Here is a 20114-nt window from a genome sequence, read left to right on the forward strand (position 1 = left end):
TTTTTTTACAACATATTAATTTAAAAAGCCAGAAAACTCTAGCATTATTGCACTGAAACTGCCACTCCATTTAAATTTAATGAAGTTTTCCATATCTTGCTAAACTCATTACTAAAATAAAAATATCCAATATTCTGCTGTCCCAACACCCCTGTATTAGTAGAATCATATGCATGTATAAACCAACTCTAAGAGTTAGATCATATTATAACTCACTAACAATTATGCTGAAAGTGTGTTTACATTCATCCCATATAAGCATAGTGGGTTTTTTCCATTACTGTGAATTATTTACAGCAAAAGTGTTGATCCATAAAACTTCGGTTTCATCAAACTTGACCTATGCAAAACACATGCATCTGATGGAGTTCTCTGAACTATTGATTTTTCTGCGTCCATCTGTCTCACACTCGCTCTGTTCCGAGTACTCTCTGAAGAGCAACGTTGGCATCTGCTTTAAGTATACACATTACAAATGACTGCATAGATGCATCACAGAGTAGTTAAGAAAAATCAGTGGTTTCTATGTAAATAACCACAAAGCTTTGCTACTTACTTTAAGACATACATTTCCTTAATAAAAATGGTTTTATTTTTACTCCAATATTTCTTCTTTACTTCAGCTACCACAGTCAAAGCAAATCATATTATTCTGCTGCTGTTGAAATTTACCACTGGTGTGAAGTTCTTTGTTGTGGGTGTTTTTGCCACCGAATATGCATTTCATATTGTCTTTCCTCCAGAAAGGTGAGATTTTGAAACTGAATCAAGTAAAAAGACCTTAATACACATTTATTAATACATTTTCTCAGTGCTCCTAAAAAAGCTGCTAGGGTGTTACCCAAGTGGATCATTTACAAAATATTTTAGATTGGCCTTTAAAAATAACATTTAATTGCTATGGAAATCAAGAAAAAATTTCTGTAATTAGGACGGATTCCTCCTTTCTGAACACAGAACAGCAATAACAACACCGAGCAAAAGCTGTGAGAATGGTAACATGTATTATGACAAAAGACCTGTAGGAAAGCAAGCTCTTCAGTGCTAATCTGGACCCTTGTCCTGCCTTGAACAGATTCAAAGCTAGAATTACTTTTGATCATCTTAAATAAAAGCTCATGAGGAAAGGAAGAATCAAAGCAGGGAGAAGCACCGGTCTTGAAAAGCAGCAAAGCACTGATGAGATGCCAGTTGACTTATAGACAGTCAATCAAGAGAAGGGGCGAGCTGACGTACACAAGGATGCGGCCAAGGAGAACGGTGGAGACAAATAAATTATTTTAGCTGCTAAAGATACGAACCTGCTGGTGAAGATGCTCTGCAGCAAATAACTGGGGGAAAAATGTTTCGGGACAACTTTAATTTTATGCCAAAATAGCAGTACTTCATAAAAAGCAGCTGGTTTGCTCATGTTAATCCTCTTACTTCATCTCCCTGAACTGACACAGTCTGGTCCATTTTTTATGTTTGCAAACCCCAGTTAGAGGATCTAAGCCTGACGTCTCTACTTCAGTCATCAATAAATCTGGAAAATTCTTGGATACAGAAGCATGCAGGGCCAAAGACTTATAAAGCAGAAATGTCATTAAAAGACAAGCAACAGTCTCACTATGGGAGAAAACTCTCTGCTGAAGACTCCCATAGCGGCATTTAAAACACCTTCATTTAAAACACTACTAATCAATACCTTTTCATAGCCTAAGGAGGGAAAAAAACTTATAACTACGGTGGCAAATGCTGCAATCACTGTAGATACTTTCTATGTATTCTTCAAAGCTTACTTTCTCATTTCATGACCTGTTTATTTTATGATGGGCAAATTGTAGCCTACAACAGCAGTAATATGGCTGAGAAGTTCAGTTATATCCCACTCAGCAGCTGTGATTGCTCAAGCCCTTGTAGCGATTGTTCTCATGCTCCTTTTTATTATCTGTTTATCACACTGAAATAAATGGGATTTTTCTTGTAACGTTATTCCATTAGAATCATGTCGATCAACTCAGAAAAATGCAGGATTGTAATTATGAACTAACTCATCACATCTATTACTTCGCATTTCTCAATTAATTACAGTATCTCAAGTATATGCTATTTCTGGAATGCGATCTCCACGTATACATTTAACACTGTGCTTCTCATCGCAAAATGTTCAATAGGTATCTTTGCTTACTGAAGACAAGGTGTTTATACTGCATCTGAAAATAACCCACGCACTTGATAAAAACACAATCTACTAAAACATTTTTGCAGGGACTGCAAGACTGTTGTTTAAGTCTTCAAAATATCTGTGTGAGTAAGCATATAGGAGGCAATCATCAGTTCACTAACCATTGAACCAACATCCTTTCCAGGTGAAACCATGGTCATATTACAGCATCTTAGTGCAAGAAGATGAGGAAATTAAAAAAACCTGTAACCAACAGGAATCACACTGGATCTTGCACGGTATACAATGACTTAGAGGGGTTTTTAAAATAAAGTCACACTTTGAAAAGTGGAAAACACTCTGAAATCTAATCTCATTTCAAAGTGTTTAACATTTTATGGTCTACCCAAAACACGTCCTGCAGAAGCAGAACCTTGAATGTTGCAGATGGGTTTTGGTTCAGTTCTGAAGAAAAAAAATGAGGGGAAAAAATAAACAGGTAACACTACACTCCCTGAAGTATGACGGTGTTCTCTGAAAGTCTTCTACCTAGTCTGATCAAGGGTAAGTTGATGCATTAATGCATTTCAGTAGTAATATTACCATACGTTGCAATGTCATAGATTTCTTTTGTACTTATGCGTTCATGTTCTGCTTTATTTATTTCACTCCTGATCAACTAAAAGGTTGAGAAAGTCACCAAGATGGCACTTGGAAGTACAAAGGTTAGGTACCACAGAAGGATTCAGGCTTTGTCCAAAGTCCTCCCCCGTATTTATGGGCAATTTCAGCCATTCCTCAAAGCTCTCAGGTCACTTATGCCTGCGGCGTCACCTGAATCATGAAAGGGAGATCCCGGCAACCCATGGCTGGCCAGCCGGCCCGGCTGGTGTTTGAAGACACAGACTTCTTAAAAGAAGATCTCTCGCTACATTCCAGCCAAACTTGTCTGGAGTAGAATCATTACAGCCCCCGTAGTCTTCCTCTGGGAGGCTCTAAGAATGTTTTCAAACGTCTACATTTCAAAAACACAGAACCTGTTGTCTTGATCCTTTATGTTACTTCGCTAACTCTCTTCTCCATCAAACACAGCAGGGCAACGTGGCTGGGTCATTGTGAATTTCTTCTGATGGCTAAATGGGAAAGGCTATTGTAACGCTGGGATAGTACAGACGATGGGATAATTGAGAAACGACGCTAACCCCTTCTCCTGACTGTACAGACAGCATCCCTATCAGCTTAACTGGTTTTGAATCCAAACACATTGTGTGACAGCTCTATCAGGGATGCTCTTGGGCTCCAGAACGTCCTGAAACACTAATTTCAGTCTATCCATTCCGCCCTCGACACTCACCGCTGTGCCTCAGAACTGCACTGGGCTGCTCCCAAACTCCTCAGCACCATCATAGTAAGCAGCAAGTGAAGGAATTTAACTCTGAATTTGCTAGCATTTCTGAATTTAAAAACAGACCTAAAAGGCATATAAATCTAATTCTAATTTCTTTTATGTAAATTCAAACTACACAGAGAAAACAAAAATCTGTCATTCTGCTTGTTTTGGGGCTTTATAAATGACACCATATTAACTTTTTTAAGCCCAGTAAAATTTAATGGGAGTTTTTCTTGTTCTTGCAACAGTGCTCACTGCAGAAGATACTCGCAGAAGTGTGGTGAAGTCATTGTTTAATGTCTCCCCCGAGACCCCCAGCTATGTGATGTGATATTTTTTTCCTTCTCTTCCAATGTTTATTATTGATGTAGAAGGATATTTATACGCTAAAAGCAAAGCAGCTGGCTAGAGACCCTTGGGAATATACCCTTGTTAAGGAAGATTTTAGCCCCCTCCCAATAATTTACTGCATTCAGGTTGATTTAGTATGCTGAAAAACAATCCCATTTAAAAGCAAGTTACTTTCTACTCACATACTCATTGTTTTCTAAAGCTCCGTCCCTCTTGGGAGCAAAGGAAAAGCAATATAAAAAGCTCCTGGGACAACCACGTGGTAGTCAATGCAATCGCTTCCCCTGGGTTCTGCACTTTAAGTTTCTGAGTGAAGGAAAATCAAAGTGTAGAACCAAACCACAAAACAGTGTTTTCATGGTACCCACATGATCTATACCTTTTATAGGAAACCCTTGTATCCAAGGAATTAGAAATATTAATTGTTCTATATTGCTTATGATGAAGATCTTAGAGAATATTAACTTTTAGGTTGTAAAAGTATATTACAATTTTGCCCATTAAAGTGTCCATATCTCACTCCATTTCCAAAGCTTTTGGTAAGAGTTTTTTTCCTTTGCCAGTTAGAGCAAGTCATCATCCAAAAAAGTGCACTAGTGGAAAACACCACATAACACAAAATGAATCTGTAATTTTTTTTGTTTTGTTCTGTTTTAGAAGACTGAATGCAGGATAATTACTTGGCTTACAGGACTAAAATAAGCAAGGAAACCATAGCAATTACCTGTCAAAAAACCTTCACATTTGGTATAATTCACACCCCAGTTGGATACAACTTGGACTGCAAGAACCAGAGTCTGCACCAGGAGATACACCAGATCCAAACAACCTGCTGCATCGCTCAAAAAACGCATCTAAAATATCTGTACATGAGAAAGCTCTCTCTAAAGGAGCTTAGCTAAAGTCCAAATGCTAGAAAGAGTCAAGAGGTTATGCCCATGAAGATATGAAGACTTGTAAAAGGAAACTAAGAATTAAGGTTGTAGAACACTGGTGAGATTTTCCTCTGTCAGTAGTTCCATGGTTCTGTTTCCTTGGCCAGAAAGCTGCCTGTCTTTAAGGTGTCTGCCTTGAGGAGTGGACACTTATTCCTTTCCCTTGTGTCTCATTGTCTCACCAGTTCTGTAAATAAAATACCCACCATTCGGTACTCATTACACAAATTCTGCAGACCTTAGAAGACTTATCACCTTTATACCCCATTGCAGAACACGAGTAATTGGAGAAACCTCCATCCCCTCCTTTTTTCTGTCTTTATGAGCATCAGATCGGTTGTTCCTGCTTTTTCAAGTGGGAGAGCTGCTCTCCAACTCGTTCTCCAGCTGTGTGCTTAAAGGTTTAGTTCCTCACTTGTTACACACACGCAGGAGAGAGAGGAGCAGGTACAGAACAGAGAGAGCAAAATAGTGAGATGGTTTTACTCATCTCAATAACAAGACTTCAGGTGTTTTTCAGGCTTGAACACAATTCAGTACAGTTATTGCAAACAAGGCATATATAAACAAACCCCCACAAATGTTGTCCTCTGTGACATGGTTATTGTTAAAAATAATAAACTGAAAACATTTCACCCGAAATATGGAGTTGGCAACTGTAAAAGATCCTACCACATTGAAGTAATTTTTCAAAAAGAAGATGAAAATAGGTTAGCTTCCTATTCTTGTGTTTGAACCTTTAACAGATTTAAAGTGCTACAAGGAAAATCTATTAATTCCAGGAGGCAACAAGCTTTCACTAAAATTAAACAAGGTAACACAAATTAGTATTTCTCTTCAGCAGCATCTTGGTTTTAAGACCTAACAGTTGGAGAACGACTCTTTTAGCAGACTTTAGACATTAATAATACAACCACCGCAAATTGCTTCCCTTAGAACTGATGAGGAAGCACCAAATACCTTCTCAGAGATCAAACTGAATTTGAAATATTGAAGTTTCCATCAGTAGCTTTCTGCTCCTTTGTTAACAGTACTTCTAAAAAGCAACCACCAAACACACAATTAAGTGTTCTTAAAAAGAGCAACCAAACACACAATTCAACATACTTTCAATTTCCAGTCAACGTAAATCAGCCCCACCCCAAATTACTAGTTAAATAAAAAGTTTCCTCATCCTGCAGTAAATTAAGAACTATTCATGGCACAATGGGAGTTACCCACAGATTGTTACTTCCTTGAGGTCAGTTCTCAACACAGCCAAAACCAATCTGGGTTCCCTTTGCATTGTTCTCAAAACGGACATATTGAAGGGAAAATCATAACCGCTGGGTCCTGATATCTGTAGATAATTATTCATGTGGCCCACACACAAAAAAAGGAAAGCGTGACGTGTGAGATACAACAGAATTGGTATTTACACCCTGTTGACCACAAGGAAGAGATACTGAGGTACAGCTCATAGCTTTTACTTACCAGGAAAAGGTCACAGGAGAGGAATTTAAGTGCAGCAACTTCTTGAGCGCAGGAGCAACAAGCTTTCAAATACAAGAAGGAAGGGCAGAAAAGCAGTATCAGAAGCTGTCAGATACTAGAGCTGTGTAGGTGACAATCTGGCAGACAACACCTGTGAGATACTAAGGGAAGGCCAAGAGGAAAACCTGAGCAGTGATTTGCATGGATGGGGTGGCCTGGGGAGCAGAGGGTGCAGCTGAGGAGCACGAGCTGTGGGTGCAAGGGAGACAAGGCCATCGGGCCAGTGAGTGCTGCTCACCTGTGCTGGAAACAGAGAAGATGCTTTACTTGTTTTATGCTATAAAATACACGAGAAAAAGGTGCTTTCTTGGATAATATAGCTTAGTGCTAAACACATAACGCCAGCTGTTAATAATATGAAAAAATGACCTCGCATCAATGCGATCATTTACTATGCTTGCCTGCACGATTGTATCGCAAGAGACAGCTTGTCAAAAAGGGGGGAAATAAAAAAAAAACAGAAGCTAGCTGGCTGCCAATCTTCAACTCAAACATTTGCTAAACTCATGGAATAAAACCAACCCAAGCTCGGAAACTTTGCCGCGCCGCCTGCCAACCTCGCAGGCTGAATCAGACACAACACAAAGAGCAGGAAGGGGGAGGGTTAATTCGCCCCTCCAGGCTCTCTGGCCTTGACACACACCTGCTAGTTTTCCTTGTTCGCTAATAAAAAAAGAAAAAAGAATAGCTGCTGGGAAAGCACACGCCGGAGCGGCCGCGCCCGGGCGTGCCTGGCGTGCCCCCTGCCAGCAGCCGCCGCCGCAGCGCCGGTGCCGCCGCGCGGGCCTAGGGGGCGCAGCGAGCGCGGGAGAGCGGCCCGCCATGCGCGCGCGGCCGCTGGCGCGGGCACGCGGGAGAAGGTCTCGCCAGGCGCGCGCGCTCGGCCGTTAACGAGCGCGGGACAAACTGCCCTCGCGGGGGTGGGGACACGCGCGCGGCCGTTGGCGAGCGCGGGGAAGAGAAGGTCACGCGCGCAGCCGTTAGCCGGCGCGCAATGCCCCTCCTGCTTTACGCGAGCGCGGCTCTTGCGCCCTCGCCCGCGCGCCTGCCGCCCAATCAGCGGGCGGGCTGGGGGCGGGGCCAGCGGGGGGGCGGGGCAGGAGCGGAGCGTTACCGCGGCGGCCGCGGGCAGGTCCCGCCGTGCCGGTGCGAGCGGGTGGCGGTGTGAGCGGGTTGCGATGCGCTGCTCCTCCGGGGTCTGTAGCGAGCCGGTGGGCAAACGTGTGCTCAAATACCGTCCCCCTGCTCCGTCCTGACAGTTCCACAAACACACCCCCCACACCCAGTAGCCCCCTCCTGAGCTCCGTGGAGGATGTTCCCCCACACAGACACAGCCCCGTTGAGGTGTAGGTCAGGAGAAGGTGGGATGAGGCGCGGCTTGTGTTTAGGGCGGGGGGGGGCGGCGGGGGGTGTGTGCGGGAGAGACGTGAAGGGAGCCGGGAGGTGAGACAGCGGGAGCGGCGGCCGGGGCGGGGAGCGGCGTGTCGGCCGGCTCTGGGGGAGCACAACGCGGCACGAGGGCGCGGGCGAGGGCGCCGAGGTGGGCGCGCGGGGGGGTGGGCGCGCGGGGGGCGGGCGGAGCGCGAGCCGGGGGCGGGTCAGCAGCGCGCGGGGCTGAGGGGGCCCAGGAAAGTTGAGGCGCGGGGGGAGGAGAGCGGTCGAGATTTTCGTTTGATCAACTTCGCGCTTAGGTGCTTTGTTTTTAACTTGGTTTTATGCCGGGGGTACTTCTTTTATAAGTGCTCACATTCCTTCTTTCTAATAAAGGGGGGAGGGAATCTCCCACGAAACTTTTCCCTTTACGGAAGGCGGGACTGAAACAATACCCGATGCATTGTTTAAATGTAAAACCTCCAGCGCCTTTTTTTTTTTTTTCCTGTAGGGTTTTATTGCCGCCGCTGCCGCCGCTGTGATAGCGCTTTCTCTCTTGTGTTTACAGCTTGTGTAAGGGAGAGACGCTCAGAGGAAGAACCAGGCTCCCTGGGCTGTATAAACAAGGAGAGCAGGAGCCCATCCGAGCAGAGCTGGAAGGATTTCACCTTGTTGCTGTTTGTTGCGGGAGGTTTGCTGGCCCCCCGCCCCGGGCACTATCCAGCTGAGGGTTTGTTTCATTGCTTCCTCCATAGCCGGCCAGAAGAAAAGCGATTTACGTGTTAGAGGAGATTTTTGTCGTGGTCTCTCTGCAAGAAAGAGAGCAGCACCGGTCTTGGAGCGGGAGGGAGATACGATCAGCTGAGGTTTTCCCCACCTCCGGCTGAGTTGAGCTGACACCGCTGGCCTGGGGCTGAGTGACTGCACGGCGAGCTGGAATCACGGGCAGAGCTGCTCCATTTACCTGCTTGAGGACCCTTCAGACCCTTCTATTGACGGTAGAGATTTGTATCCAAAGGAAAATCGGATTAATATAAACTATGCACAGCTTTGCGAGGATATCTGGAGACTACTCTGTCTGCATGGCTAATCTCGAAATTGTCTGAAATAAATCCTTAGCGCAAGGAATAGCGAGACACTTTCAATTAGTTTTTTTTTTTTACCTCGATGCTTTTTTTTCCAACCCCTTCGGCGAGAATTTAACACTTCCATTGCAAGGTTTTTACAGGAGAATGGGACACATGCTGGAAAACTCACCACGCTTCATAAAAATCACAGGGGTAACAGTTTCCATCATCGTTGTGGTATGAAAGGTACTCTCTGGATTGTTTGCTGGTGGCTAAGATGGATCAGTCTTTCTCTGTTTTTGTTGGCGATGTGCTGAAGGATCCGGATTTACCGAAATACTGACGCCTATAAACTTACTCCCTCTGTGCTGAAGGCATTGGATGTGACAGTGCAGAGAAACATGTGTTTCACATTTCTGACTGGTTGTTTTGGTGCAATCAATACCTCCACAAGAAACACGGACTTAGGTGGCGATTATCATACCGGGAGGCACAGGGAGTGCTGCTTTCGGGCTGCGGGCGAAGTGAGCACAAATCAAAGAGTCCACCATTCCTCTGAAGTGGGGGCTCCTCTTGCCCAAAAACTCCGGGGCGAAGGCAGTGGGCGATGTTCCCAACGCACCAAAGAAAGCCCGGCCTCGGGGTGCGGAATGAGCGATGACCAAAGCACTGTCAGCAGTGGCAGGCAGTCGGATCGGATGGGGATCAGTGAGGCAAGAACGGTTGAAAGAAAGGTGGATCGCAAAATTATTGCCCGAAGGAATAGCAGGCGAGGCGGAATGATGATAAAGTTAAACTTCTGTTTCATCTTCTGTCGGGGATGGTGGGCGTTTCTGTTGCTTCAGCTCCACATGTTGCAAGCACTGGCACAAGGTAGGGCTAGAGACATTTTTGTTTATAGAAATGCTGCATCTGTCTTCTAAGAGGAAAGGAATCTCGCTCGGGTACAGAAAAGCCCTTTTACTCTATCAGAGGTAAACTGCAGATTTTGCACTGGGCTGATTTTGTGTAGGAACGGTTGTTTCTTACACAATAATTTCTTTATGAAACAGGGGTTTGCGAACTGTACCTACATGTTTCTCTGCCTTTCTCGTCCTATCCTTCCCCTATCCCCCCCCCACCTCGAGAGAATCATTCGCCCTATCAGGACCAAACCCCCTTTTTCTATTTACTTAAATGCATCCGCACATTTCTGTTCTTTCAGGCAGCAAAAGAGTTAACTGCTGGTTGTGTGTGTGTGTTTAAAAACACTGTGCGCTGAGATAAGTTATTAGGAGAAGGGGACTCATAAATCCTCCGACTAGAACTAAATCAGGCATGTAAAAGGAATTCTTTAAACATATGAGTGCTGTTCTATGTGAACCTCGGTCTGAGCATTGTTCATTTGTTTTAGATTGCCAAGTAACATTTACCCGAGACAAAAACTGCAATTGATTCGTATCTGAGCATTTCCACATCAGAGATCCTTGCAGTCAAACGAGTCACTTGTAAACGAAGGGTCAGAGTCAACCAATAGACTTTAAATATCAAGTGTCAGTTACTTTGCATGTAAATTCCCTTCTCAAAAAATTGCCAAATGCAGCTTAATTCTTAATAATCCTTTGACAGAGTAAACAATAAATGGCAGGCTGAAGCATTACAGTTGGCTGCGCCAAATAACATGCTGAACAAACGCAGCTTTCACTTTCTTTGCTGGGTTGAGTTTTATTGCTGTGTGCATTGTCTGACTGGAGTGGTTTGTGTTGTACAATGCACAACTGTGTCGGGTGGGACGATTAGTTATTAAAAGCGGAAGTTAATAGTCTATGAAGGGGAATGGTCTTTGTTTTAGTTCTTTGTTTTCAGGTAGTGCATAGGGAACAACGGTGCATTCAGTTTTAGTAACTGGATGGGCTTGTATCTTGAGGAAGAGGGGTTATAAGCCAAGTTTGCAGGAGTTTGTCTGTTCAGGGTTTACTGCTGCATCTTCTCAAAGTTTGGAGCCGCAGGGTACAGAAGAGTTTTAATTCAGTGTTTAATAATGGACTCCACCCTCATAAACCTTTTCCAGTGCTTTGTTTGTGCTGTCATTCCTATTCCCAAACTACTTAAGCTGAGGCCTGCAAGCCCTAACAGGGTATTGTTGTTCTGAAACAAGACATACCTGGAATAATTCTCTCTGCAGATTAAAGTTCGCCTCACTTTTTTCTTTTCTTTTGGTAGCTGTTGATAGATGCCAACATGATGCTTCATTCTGGAAGGCAAATGCTGATGGTTCTTGCTGTTTAAATTAAAAATGCAAAATTTTTCATATAAGGCAGTTTTAAGTCCCAGTGATTCAGGAATCAATTTAGTTGCCAAAAGTAAAACAGTTTTCTGTGGTTTAGTAGTAAAGTAGCCATCATCTTAGATTAAAAAGAGAATTGAAACTTTTGTTGAGTGCATAGTATGGAAAAAAATTCAATAGCGTATTTTAGATTACTAAGCATTCACAGTAGAATCAGTTTTAGGTAATTTATATCTCAGGGAGATATGTAGTATTTAGAAACGATCCTAAAGAAAAGTCGTAACACCAACTTAGTTTCACCCATCAGTATTTAAGAGGGGGAGGGGAAGTAGAAAGAATAAGACACGTTATTTCTGAGAAATATTAGTGCAGGTAAAGGTATGGAGTTTAGAAGACATGAACCAATGAAAGATAAAACAATTACATAAGGCAGAAACAGAATAAGTTTTTATTTTTATATAATGCAGAAAATGCAAATTACAGTCAACCCTTTAAAGATTCTTTGACACAGAAGCCAGCATGAAAGTCATAATGCAGAGTGCTTCTATTAGCTTTTCACAACATTTGTATTCATTTATAACTTGAGGTTCTTTTTGCACTCTGAATTCAAATGGATTCTAATACATTCATCATTTTTATGCAAAACTTTATTTTAGAGAGAAGATGACAATTTTTATAAAAGTCTTTTATGAAAATGGAAATTTGTGCTGCAGCCACAGAAAGTTTTTAATGGGAAGATGTGGTCATATGCGTGAGAGAATTACATGAGTCTAATTTCTTTATCAGATAAAAACATGAACACTCTAAATATATATGCCATGGCTATTTTGAATGAGTCATAATACTATGCTCTAACCAGCTGAAGTTTCTACAATAACTATTTCAACATTAAAGAAATTAGAAATCTTTCAGGCATATTGAAATGCAGATTCTTAGTTCGTAGGAAACAGATGAGGAGGTCGTTGAGATTAATAATTTTATACTATAAGGTGGATGGAAGAAAAGATTTTCAACTGCAACAGGTTGTTGAGTATTCTCTGGACTTGAATGATCATCCATGTAAAAGCAGATCTAGAGGCAAGCTGTAGATAAAACCACTTGTAAATTCATTTTGTACTTAGCTCTTCAGCTTTTCTGTCTTCTGGTAGTCGTGTTACATAATTAGATATAATGATTTATTTGATTTCTTTTTCCCTTTCAAAGTGAATTTAATTATTAGGAAACATACAATGGTTTATTGTACTGAATAATAAAGCATTCTCTTGGAACTTTAGTGTTGTTAGCGCAGACCTTCTCACTATGGGAGTGATTTTCTGGGTGGAAGAATCGCGCAGGTGAGGGAGGTGGTGGCCTGGGATGGTTCTCCCACCTCTGCCATGGCTGTGTTGATGCGCGTTGACACTACGTGTCTCACCCGGCTCACCGCATCAGCCCATCTGTGATTGGGAAGCTTGTCAGACAAAGAAATGTTGCCCATTTCTTTGCTCACCGAGTCCTTTCCGCCTGCTGGCCTCTACCATGGTTCCTCTTCTCATGGCATTTTTGTTACATTGAAGTATTGGGTGCTAGTTAGCCACAAGTCATTGTGTGTCATCAAATAGCAATGAGATGCTAATTGATAATCATTATAATGATCAAATCAGAATTTGCAAGGTGGTGGTAGAAGTGACAGTAACCGACTACAGTACTAAGAAGAACATCACCCTGCAGTGACCTCTGCTCTCGCTCAGCAGTCGAGCATGCCTGGGCTTAGTCCTGTGGAATCCATGGAGCTCATTGCAGGATTGGAATTTATGATCTATGAGATCAACAAACAGTAATGCCTACTGAGTACAAAATGTTTACTAAAAGACCAGAAGATTTGTATGGAAATAGAAAAATTCTGCTTACTTAAATAGGTTGGAAGTTGCCAGAGGCTATTCTACATGCATCTTAATGGAATTGAGTACCTTCCCAATGTCTTGCTTTTGTTGAAGAGTGAAAGAATACTTAGAAAATATACTTCTTTGGATTGATGGCTGCTGTTCAGAATGATTTTAAAACAGATAAAAGCAGTGCAAAGCTTTAAGCTTCTCCAGCAGGAGATGGGTATCTTTAAATATTAAGAAAGAAAAGCTTGTCTGATTTTTCGTAGTTTTGCACCAATGGAGGTGTAATCTTTTTATGCTACTTCATTCCATCTGTAATTTAGAATTCTACATGTACCTGAATGTGCATTTGAGGTGATTTTGATATCTAGATATGGAGAGAGAGGCTGTGGCAGTTACGCTGTGTGACTTTCACATCACTTAAAAAGAACAGAAGGGAATCTGTGCTCATGGGTCATAGTCTTTTAACGTTGCCTTTTTTTTTTTTAATTGCTTTATTGTTCTTACCAGCACATATGTACAAGTCTTGAACACACTCTTGATTCAAATAAAATATTTTCATGTGTTTAGCAGCTTTGTATAGAGCTTGACCTGAACATCGCAATCTGAATGGACTAGTTATTTCATCACTTGGACCTTTTTGCTGTAATGAATCTGTGGGCAGACTAGAGGCAATTAGATTCCTCATGGAGCAAAATCTTGCTCATGTTGAGTTCATTGCAGAAATAGACTTTTCTTCTTCCCTCTGCTTATGTACGTGCAAAATATATATTTAAGTTTTTATGAACAAATTGATGATTTATTGGTCTTTTCAAAATGGTGTTTTCTTGAAGTTGTATAAACTGGAATAATTTTTATAAGATTTGTGCAGAGATTTGAAAATGACAGAATTAAGATAGCTTATGTGTCTTTAACCTGAATTATTTATGCATGTGCATTATGGTTAAGTTTAAATTGATACATATTATTTTACTGTCTGCGTTAATCAGACTAAGACAGAATACTGCTCCTTGATCAGTTTTCAAGTCTTTTGGTTTCTTGTCAGTGCTTGGCTCCATCTTTCATTTACTTCAAATCTTTTAAATTCAGCACAAGTTGACTTTTGTGTGGACTAAAGGGAGAACTGTTAACAGCTATAGCGTGGCATTGAATCAGACTACTTACAGTTATTACAGCTGGAAAGCAGGTGATTGGAGAGACTTGGTTTCTATTTCTGACTAGTGAGTGAGTATTTTCTAGTGAATAAAGACTCTTATGCTCCATGTGCCTCAAAGATGACCCTTCAGCACCCATATAGCTCATGCAGAACAAAAATATAACTCCATGAAAGGTCTGTTCCTGAAGAAGTTGGGGGTTCTGGAGTTATTTCTGCCTGTGCTGATGTTGGTCTCATTACAGACTATTTCAGACAATTACATAATTTTCATTCCCTAGGACTCTTCTGATAAGTGGCCTCACATGTACCCTACTTAAATGTATTAAATTAGATATGTGTAGTAGTTGGCATGCTTTCTTATGGGAAGTGATTTGTTCTCTCAGTTTATAAATAGGTGTTAAATAGATGAGATGAATTTTTTTTTTCATGTAAGTAAAACTTGGATTCTTTTATGGACACGGCATTTGAAATGTCACGGCCCTGGAACTTCCAATGGGTTCTACAGGAATTAGTTCACGTAGCACTTGCAGATCTGAGTTCAAGGGGTTACATGGCTGAGAAGGGAAGAACTTTTTATTTTAATATGCATACCAAATTACTTTGAACATTTTAATTACTTTTAAACAATTTTTAAAATTGAGATTTTGGCTTTTTTAGGGAAGTGTTTTTGAAGTTAATCTTCAGCTGTTTATTCCCTGAGCCAGCTCAGACTGGGGTCACACAAGCACTGGGCTGATGGGAATGCATGGCCGGGCATGACCCTGGCAGTCATCACTAAAATCAGTTTAAATTGCTAAGAGAGTTTTCAGACTCAGGGAAAACACAAGGGAATGTACACTGCCTAACTTCTTACAAATATGTAGAGGCTGCTGTTCCTGGGTAGAAAATAGAGAGGTTAGTGCCTTTAGAGGCGTGATTTAGAAGACTAAACTTTGGATTTCTTCTCTGAAAGGCCCTTTCAGTGAGTTTCTCCCACGGTTAGATGGAGTCCTCCTAAAGAAAGTCCCCCTAACGTAAACTCATACAATAAATGCTAAAGTTAGGCAATATGAACATTCCCCTTAGTCCCTTATATCTCAGTTCTTGAGACTGATAATGGGAATAATATTTTTTCTTCAAAAAAGAAACTGCGTAACTTAGGTTGCAAATTCCACAAGTAATGATTTTAAACAATTGTATCTAATACACAGATTCAACAGGTAAAAACGGTGGTATTGAGCTCCAGCAATTCTGATAAAAGGAAGTTTGACACTACTTTATGCAAAATGTGGAAGTGGATTGTACAATCTTATGTCACACCATCCAGATAACTTTTGAAGTGTCATTTTGGATAAACGATAAAGCATTTGCGGTTTTTAAGCAGATAGCTTGAATCTTTAATCCTGTTTTTCGCATTTCCGTGCTCCATTCCAGCAGCCCGAAGAGCAAGTTGATTCTAGTAGATAAATCATTGTCCCTTAGGTCTCTTTAAACCGCTTTATGGTCTTTCAAGCCATAAGCCATATATTTTTCTAATAAACTCCTAGGTCTAACAAGTTATCTAAAAAATAATTTGTTTGATATAGCCTTCTTGGACCAGAAAGTAGAGAATAATGATACATAGCTCCAGTACGTGTTGCCAAAATGGTCCCACATTGATTCCAGGCTGAAATTGAAGTTTGTAACAGAAACAAATTGAAGTTTGTACACAGAGAATCAGAAGACCTGGTAGACTCTACTTTCATCCTCACATTCATATTTGTCTAACTTTGTATATTTATGAGCCGAGACTGTTGTGGCTTTTGTGTGTGTTTTTGGCATTGAGTTCACAGGAAATCTTCTCAGGAACAATGCTACCTTTTAAGGGAAGGTACTAACAAAATAATGGAACTATAATGCAAATATTTCAAAAGTTTAGACATTTAGAAAAGAATACATTTTGTTATACTGGTACTGTGTGCTCACCTAACATTTGTGTTAAATACAGACTCGGTACGACACAGTCATTGCTATCTTCCTTGCACATTAGAGAATGTGCCTTGTTTCTGATATCTGTCAAGAAGTGCAAAGGACATTTGTGATTAAATGCTTCTGAAATAACGAAATGGTATGCAGCGCCTGGAAAACAAATATATGGTGCTATGCCATACTTGCAATTCAAAGATAATATGTTTATCGTAACACGGAACACATGGCAAGTGACACACTGCTGTAGCAGTGGAGTGGGTGGGAGGACGTAAGGGAATTCTGTCAGTATTTCTGAATGTTTGTAGTGATTAGTGTAATTTTAAGTCCTCTTGAATGTACGCACATAGAGGTACAATTAACTTTTCTTGCGGATTGTTTGTGACTGTTTTCTTTCCTTTCGGTACGAGATGTTGAATAAACTCAGATTCTAACCTATCACGCTAACGTAACATTTGCAAAATAGCACCCTATGTGTTCTTCCCTGCCGTCTCTGTTGTTCAGGAGAAACTCTTTGTCCACAAACAACTATATCCTTTAAGGTTTTCAAGAAAACCTTTTACAATAGCTCAGCTGATAATGCACTGAAAATACTGTTGTCCCATGATGAAGACTGTGTCTGTTTGCATGTGTGCCCATCTGCGTGTCTCACTGTTGTCCTCTTTTTGCTTTATCTTTTTGTCCCACGTTGATGGAGCCTCTACCACAATGTGCTTTGGGCCTCTGATTATTGCTCCTGCAGGCTATTGTAATACAAATAATGTCTACTGCTGGTGACAGACTGAGGGGATAGTGCGAAATGTAGAACAGATTCCTCAGTTATCCTCTAACTGGACACAGAACAGCTTTTCTAGAATGCTTGTATTATCTGAAGCAGGGCTTTTATTGTACTGGAAGACCTTGTTCACAACAGATGATCAGAAAGGTTGTTTAATGGTAGATTATCCCAGGCATTGTTTTTCAAAAACGTTGGATAAGACTAAGAGGCAAGGGATTGAGGATAGTAACTCCTGTGTTTCACCTTTTGCTATTTTTATTTTCATGAAATATAAAAAAAAATTAGTGGAGCATCCAGTGAGAAAATATAAGATGTCATCTCATGGGCCGAGATGGAGAGTTTTCATCTGTAACAGGGCAGAATGGGAGCTTGATGCCCGCAAAATAGCTTTCACCAACAAATGTGGTATCACTTTCACCTTAAATGCTCTTTGGCTGAATAGAGATATAAAACTTTGTTTCAATTTGTTTTATACATTTGACATTATGCTGTATACATCTGGTTTAATATTTCCTTTCTAGAGGCAATTTCCTCTATAAGTTGGCAATCAGCAAGAGGAGACATAAACACAACAAAACCACAACTAAAACACAGGCGAATGAAACTGAAAACTGCCAGCAGAGGAAGCTGTAAGCGAGTAGAGCTTTTAAAATTACCTCGGGAACAGTGGTGGATTCCCTGAAATGGCTGAGTCCAAACAGGCTCAATGAAGGAAGGACATTCTTTGGTCTAGACTCTGCTCTTGCTAAGTAGGATTGTGCTGTCATTGCCCTTTAACTTGTTAGTTTCATTGTAATAGTTAATAAATCAAGGATTAAATCAAAGTCAGTAGGTAGGGGTTATTGTAAATTCTATATTTACAAGTGACAAAATACAGAAGCTTTCATACATTGGCAAGTACAGTAATAAAGGGAAGTGATTTATCAGTATGAATTGGTGGCAGGTGTATTAGGAGACAGTATTTTTAATCTTCTAATTTTATTCTGTGACTCAGTTACATCAGTGCCAGTGTAAACTCTTCAGCTTGGGAAGAACCTCTGCTGTGGTGTATTCTGGGCCCCTCAGTTCCAGCAGGACAGGGAACTGCTGGAGAGAGTCCAGCGCAGCCACCAAGATGCTGCAGGGAGTGGAGCATCTCCCGGGTGAGGAAAGGCTGAGGGAGCTGGGGCTCTGGAGCTGGACAAGAGGAGACTGAGGGGGGACTCATTCCTGGGGATCAAGATGGAAAGGGGGAGTGTCAGGAGGATGGAGCCAGGCTCTTCTGGTGACAACCAGTGACAGGACAAGGGGTAATGGGTTCAAACTGGAACACAGGAGGTTCCACTTAAATTTGAGAAGAAACTTGTTGGGGGTGAGGGTGGCAGAGCCTGGCCCAGGCTGCCCAGGGGGGTTGTGGAGTCTCCTTCTGTGCAGACATTCCAACCCGCCTGGACACCTTCCTGTGTAACCTCAGCTGGGTGTTCCTGCTCCATGGGGGGATTGCACTGGATGAGCTTTCCAGGGCCCTTCCAATCCCTGACATTCTGGGATTCTGTGACCTCAGCTAAAGTTACATTCCCAGAAGTTTTTAATGATCCTGTGCTAGTGCAGCTGGGTACTGACAAAAAGCTGAGCTCCTCTTGATCACTCTGCTGACTTGGCAAACAAAAGAAAACAGTAACTGTCCGTCGGTGCTTGTGCAGTCTGGTCAAAAAGAGTTACTAGGTTAAAAATATTCAGTGATATTATTTAATAACTGTCCTGATGGTTTAATGCAAATGAGGTCAAAGTTTCATATTGTATATAAAAATTAAAGTGCTGAGTATTTTTGGATTTCCACACTTACATGTGAACAAATGTTCTTGCATGCAAGAGCAATTCTTACAAGAATTAGTAGTGTTCTAAATAGCTTTCAATAGAGCTGCTGGGTACTATAAATACTGATAAGCCAGCTTTTTGTGCAAATGTTCACTATAGCCGAGTAAGTGTTGGCTGTCACTTTATTGGAATTAATGGCATAACTATTCATGCTTACTTGAAATTCATTGCATCATGAAGTGATTAGGCATTGGTGCTTTGGTAAATTATGGTGTATTGCACATTTTTTATAACCAGTTAGTGAGTGTTGATCTTGGGCCCATGCAATGCATCTGGTTGTCACTCTTGAGTTGAATTTAATTACCATCCAGATCTGTGTTTACCAGAAGAGTTCTGTTGGAACTATTAACATGTGACAAAGAGACTGGTTATTATCTAACCCGGGAACAGAAATGTTTGCTATTGTTTGTTTTATTGTAAGACCGGACGTAGTGCAGTTCTAAGGCCGTGGCTGCCCTGGCTGGGAGAGCTCCCAAACCACTACTAGAGTTGCCAGGTTTGGCTTTCTCATAATTCAGTCAAATCTTCAATTCTGTCTGAAAAGCAACTGCCGATTTCAGACATATATCAACTCTTTGTCACTTTTTCAGACATCCAGCAGTCTTGGCCACCTTGCCATTTTAGAAAAGTGGCTACATGCTGAATGAACTGTGTATATGCGTACTTGGGCAGATGCTGCATCAAGGCAGATAAAACAAAAGACAAAGCTATTCAGAGCTCATGTCGTAGGCTGACAGGTAGAATGTACTGTACATATGCAGGACTGCCCATAGTGATTGATATATTGGAGTTTTTGAAGCCTTCAGTGTGTTCAAGCCCTCTGAAGCCCTATTACTGGTGCTAATCAGAAGATATTTTCTGACTTTTGTAGACAAAGTATTAATATTGGGTTTAAAATAACACATTATTATTAGGCATATTAGTGCTTTGCATAATTATATTTTCCAAAATTACATTTCAATGCTTCTGCCCTTTTTTTAATAATTCTTTTATAACGAGTTATTTTAACGTATCTGAAAAGATGCCTTGTGCCGTTGGGTGTTAAGTAATTGCACCCTTACAGTGTTCAAAACTGTGACCCTCAGGGTGCAGTGTAAGAAGGAAAATATTGTTCTAGCAATTATTTCTGCTCTTAGTTTCTTCTCCCCTACCCAGTTGCCTTCACCTGCTCTCTAAATTCTGCTGGTAGAAGCAATGGGGTGATAAAGCAAAGAAAAAAGGCATGGAGGTGAGCTACCAGAATCATGTGAATAGTGCCCAGCCTTAACTAAGGCCATCCAGCAACATCTCAGTTTATAAAACACTCATTTTAGAGGCCTCCTCTTTCTTTTTGTGAGGTTTGTTTGTTCCCATTTCACATAAATTTATCAAAATTCATTTTAAAATGCTTCTGATATTTGAAGTCAAAACTTTTAACTTTGTACAGTGTTTGAGTTTTAAAAAGCCCATTCT

General features: G+C 41.3%; 1 protein-coding gene and 1 long non-coding RNA gene across 2 annotated transcripts in view; one reads left to right on the plus strand and one right to left on the minus strand.

Annotated features, from left to right (window-relative positions):
* LOC309445519 overlaps positions 1 to 7336 on the minus strand; it is a 50992-nt gene extending 43656 nt beyond the window's left edge. The window contains exons 1-2 of the long non-coding RNA XR_014185298.1: positions 6999 to 7336; positions 6296 to 6357 (exon numbers count right to left, since the gene is read on the minus strand). This is a non-coding gene — a long non-coding RNA (uncharacterized lncRNA). The remainder of the gene's footprint in view (positions 1 to 6295; positions 6358 to 6998) is intronic.
* A 669-nt stretch (positions 7337 to 8005) lies between these two features.
* The window catches only part of SDK1 (sidekick cell adhesion molecule 1), a 373777-nt gene continuing 361668 nt past the window's right edge, over positions 8006 to 20114 (plus strand). The window contains exon 1 of the mRNA XM_082064834.1: positions 8006 to 9666. Within this exon, the coding sequence (XP_081920960.1) occupies positions 9195 to 9666 (472 nt within the window). The 5' untranslated portion in view covers positions 8006 to 9194. The remainder of the gene's footprint in view (positions 9667 to 20114) is intronic.

The sequence above is a fragment of the Streptopelia decaocto genome, assembly GCF_964273445.1.
Source record: "Streptopelia decaocto genome assembly, chromosome: 13".
In the NCBI taxonomy this organism is placed as follows: domain Eukaryota; kingdom Metazoa; phylum Chordata; class Aves; order Columbiformes; family Columbidae; genus Streptopelia; species Streptopelia decaocto.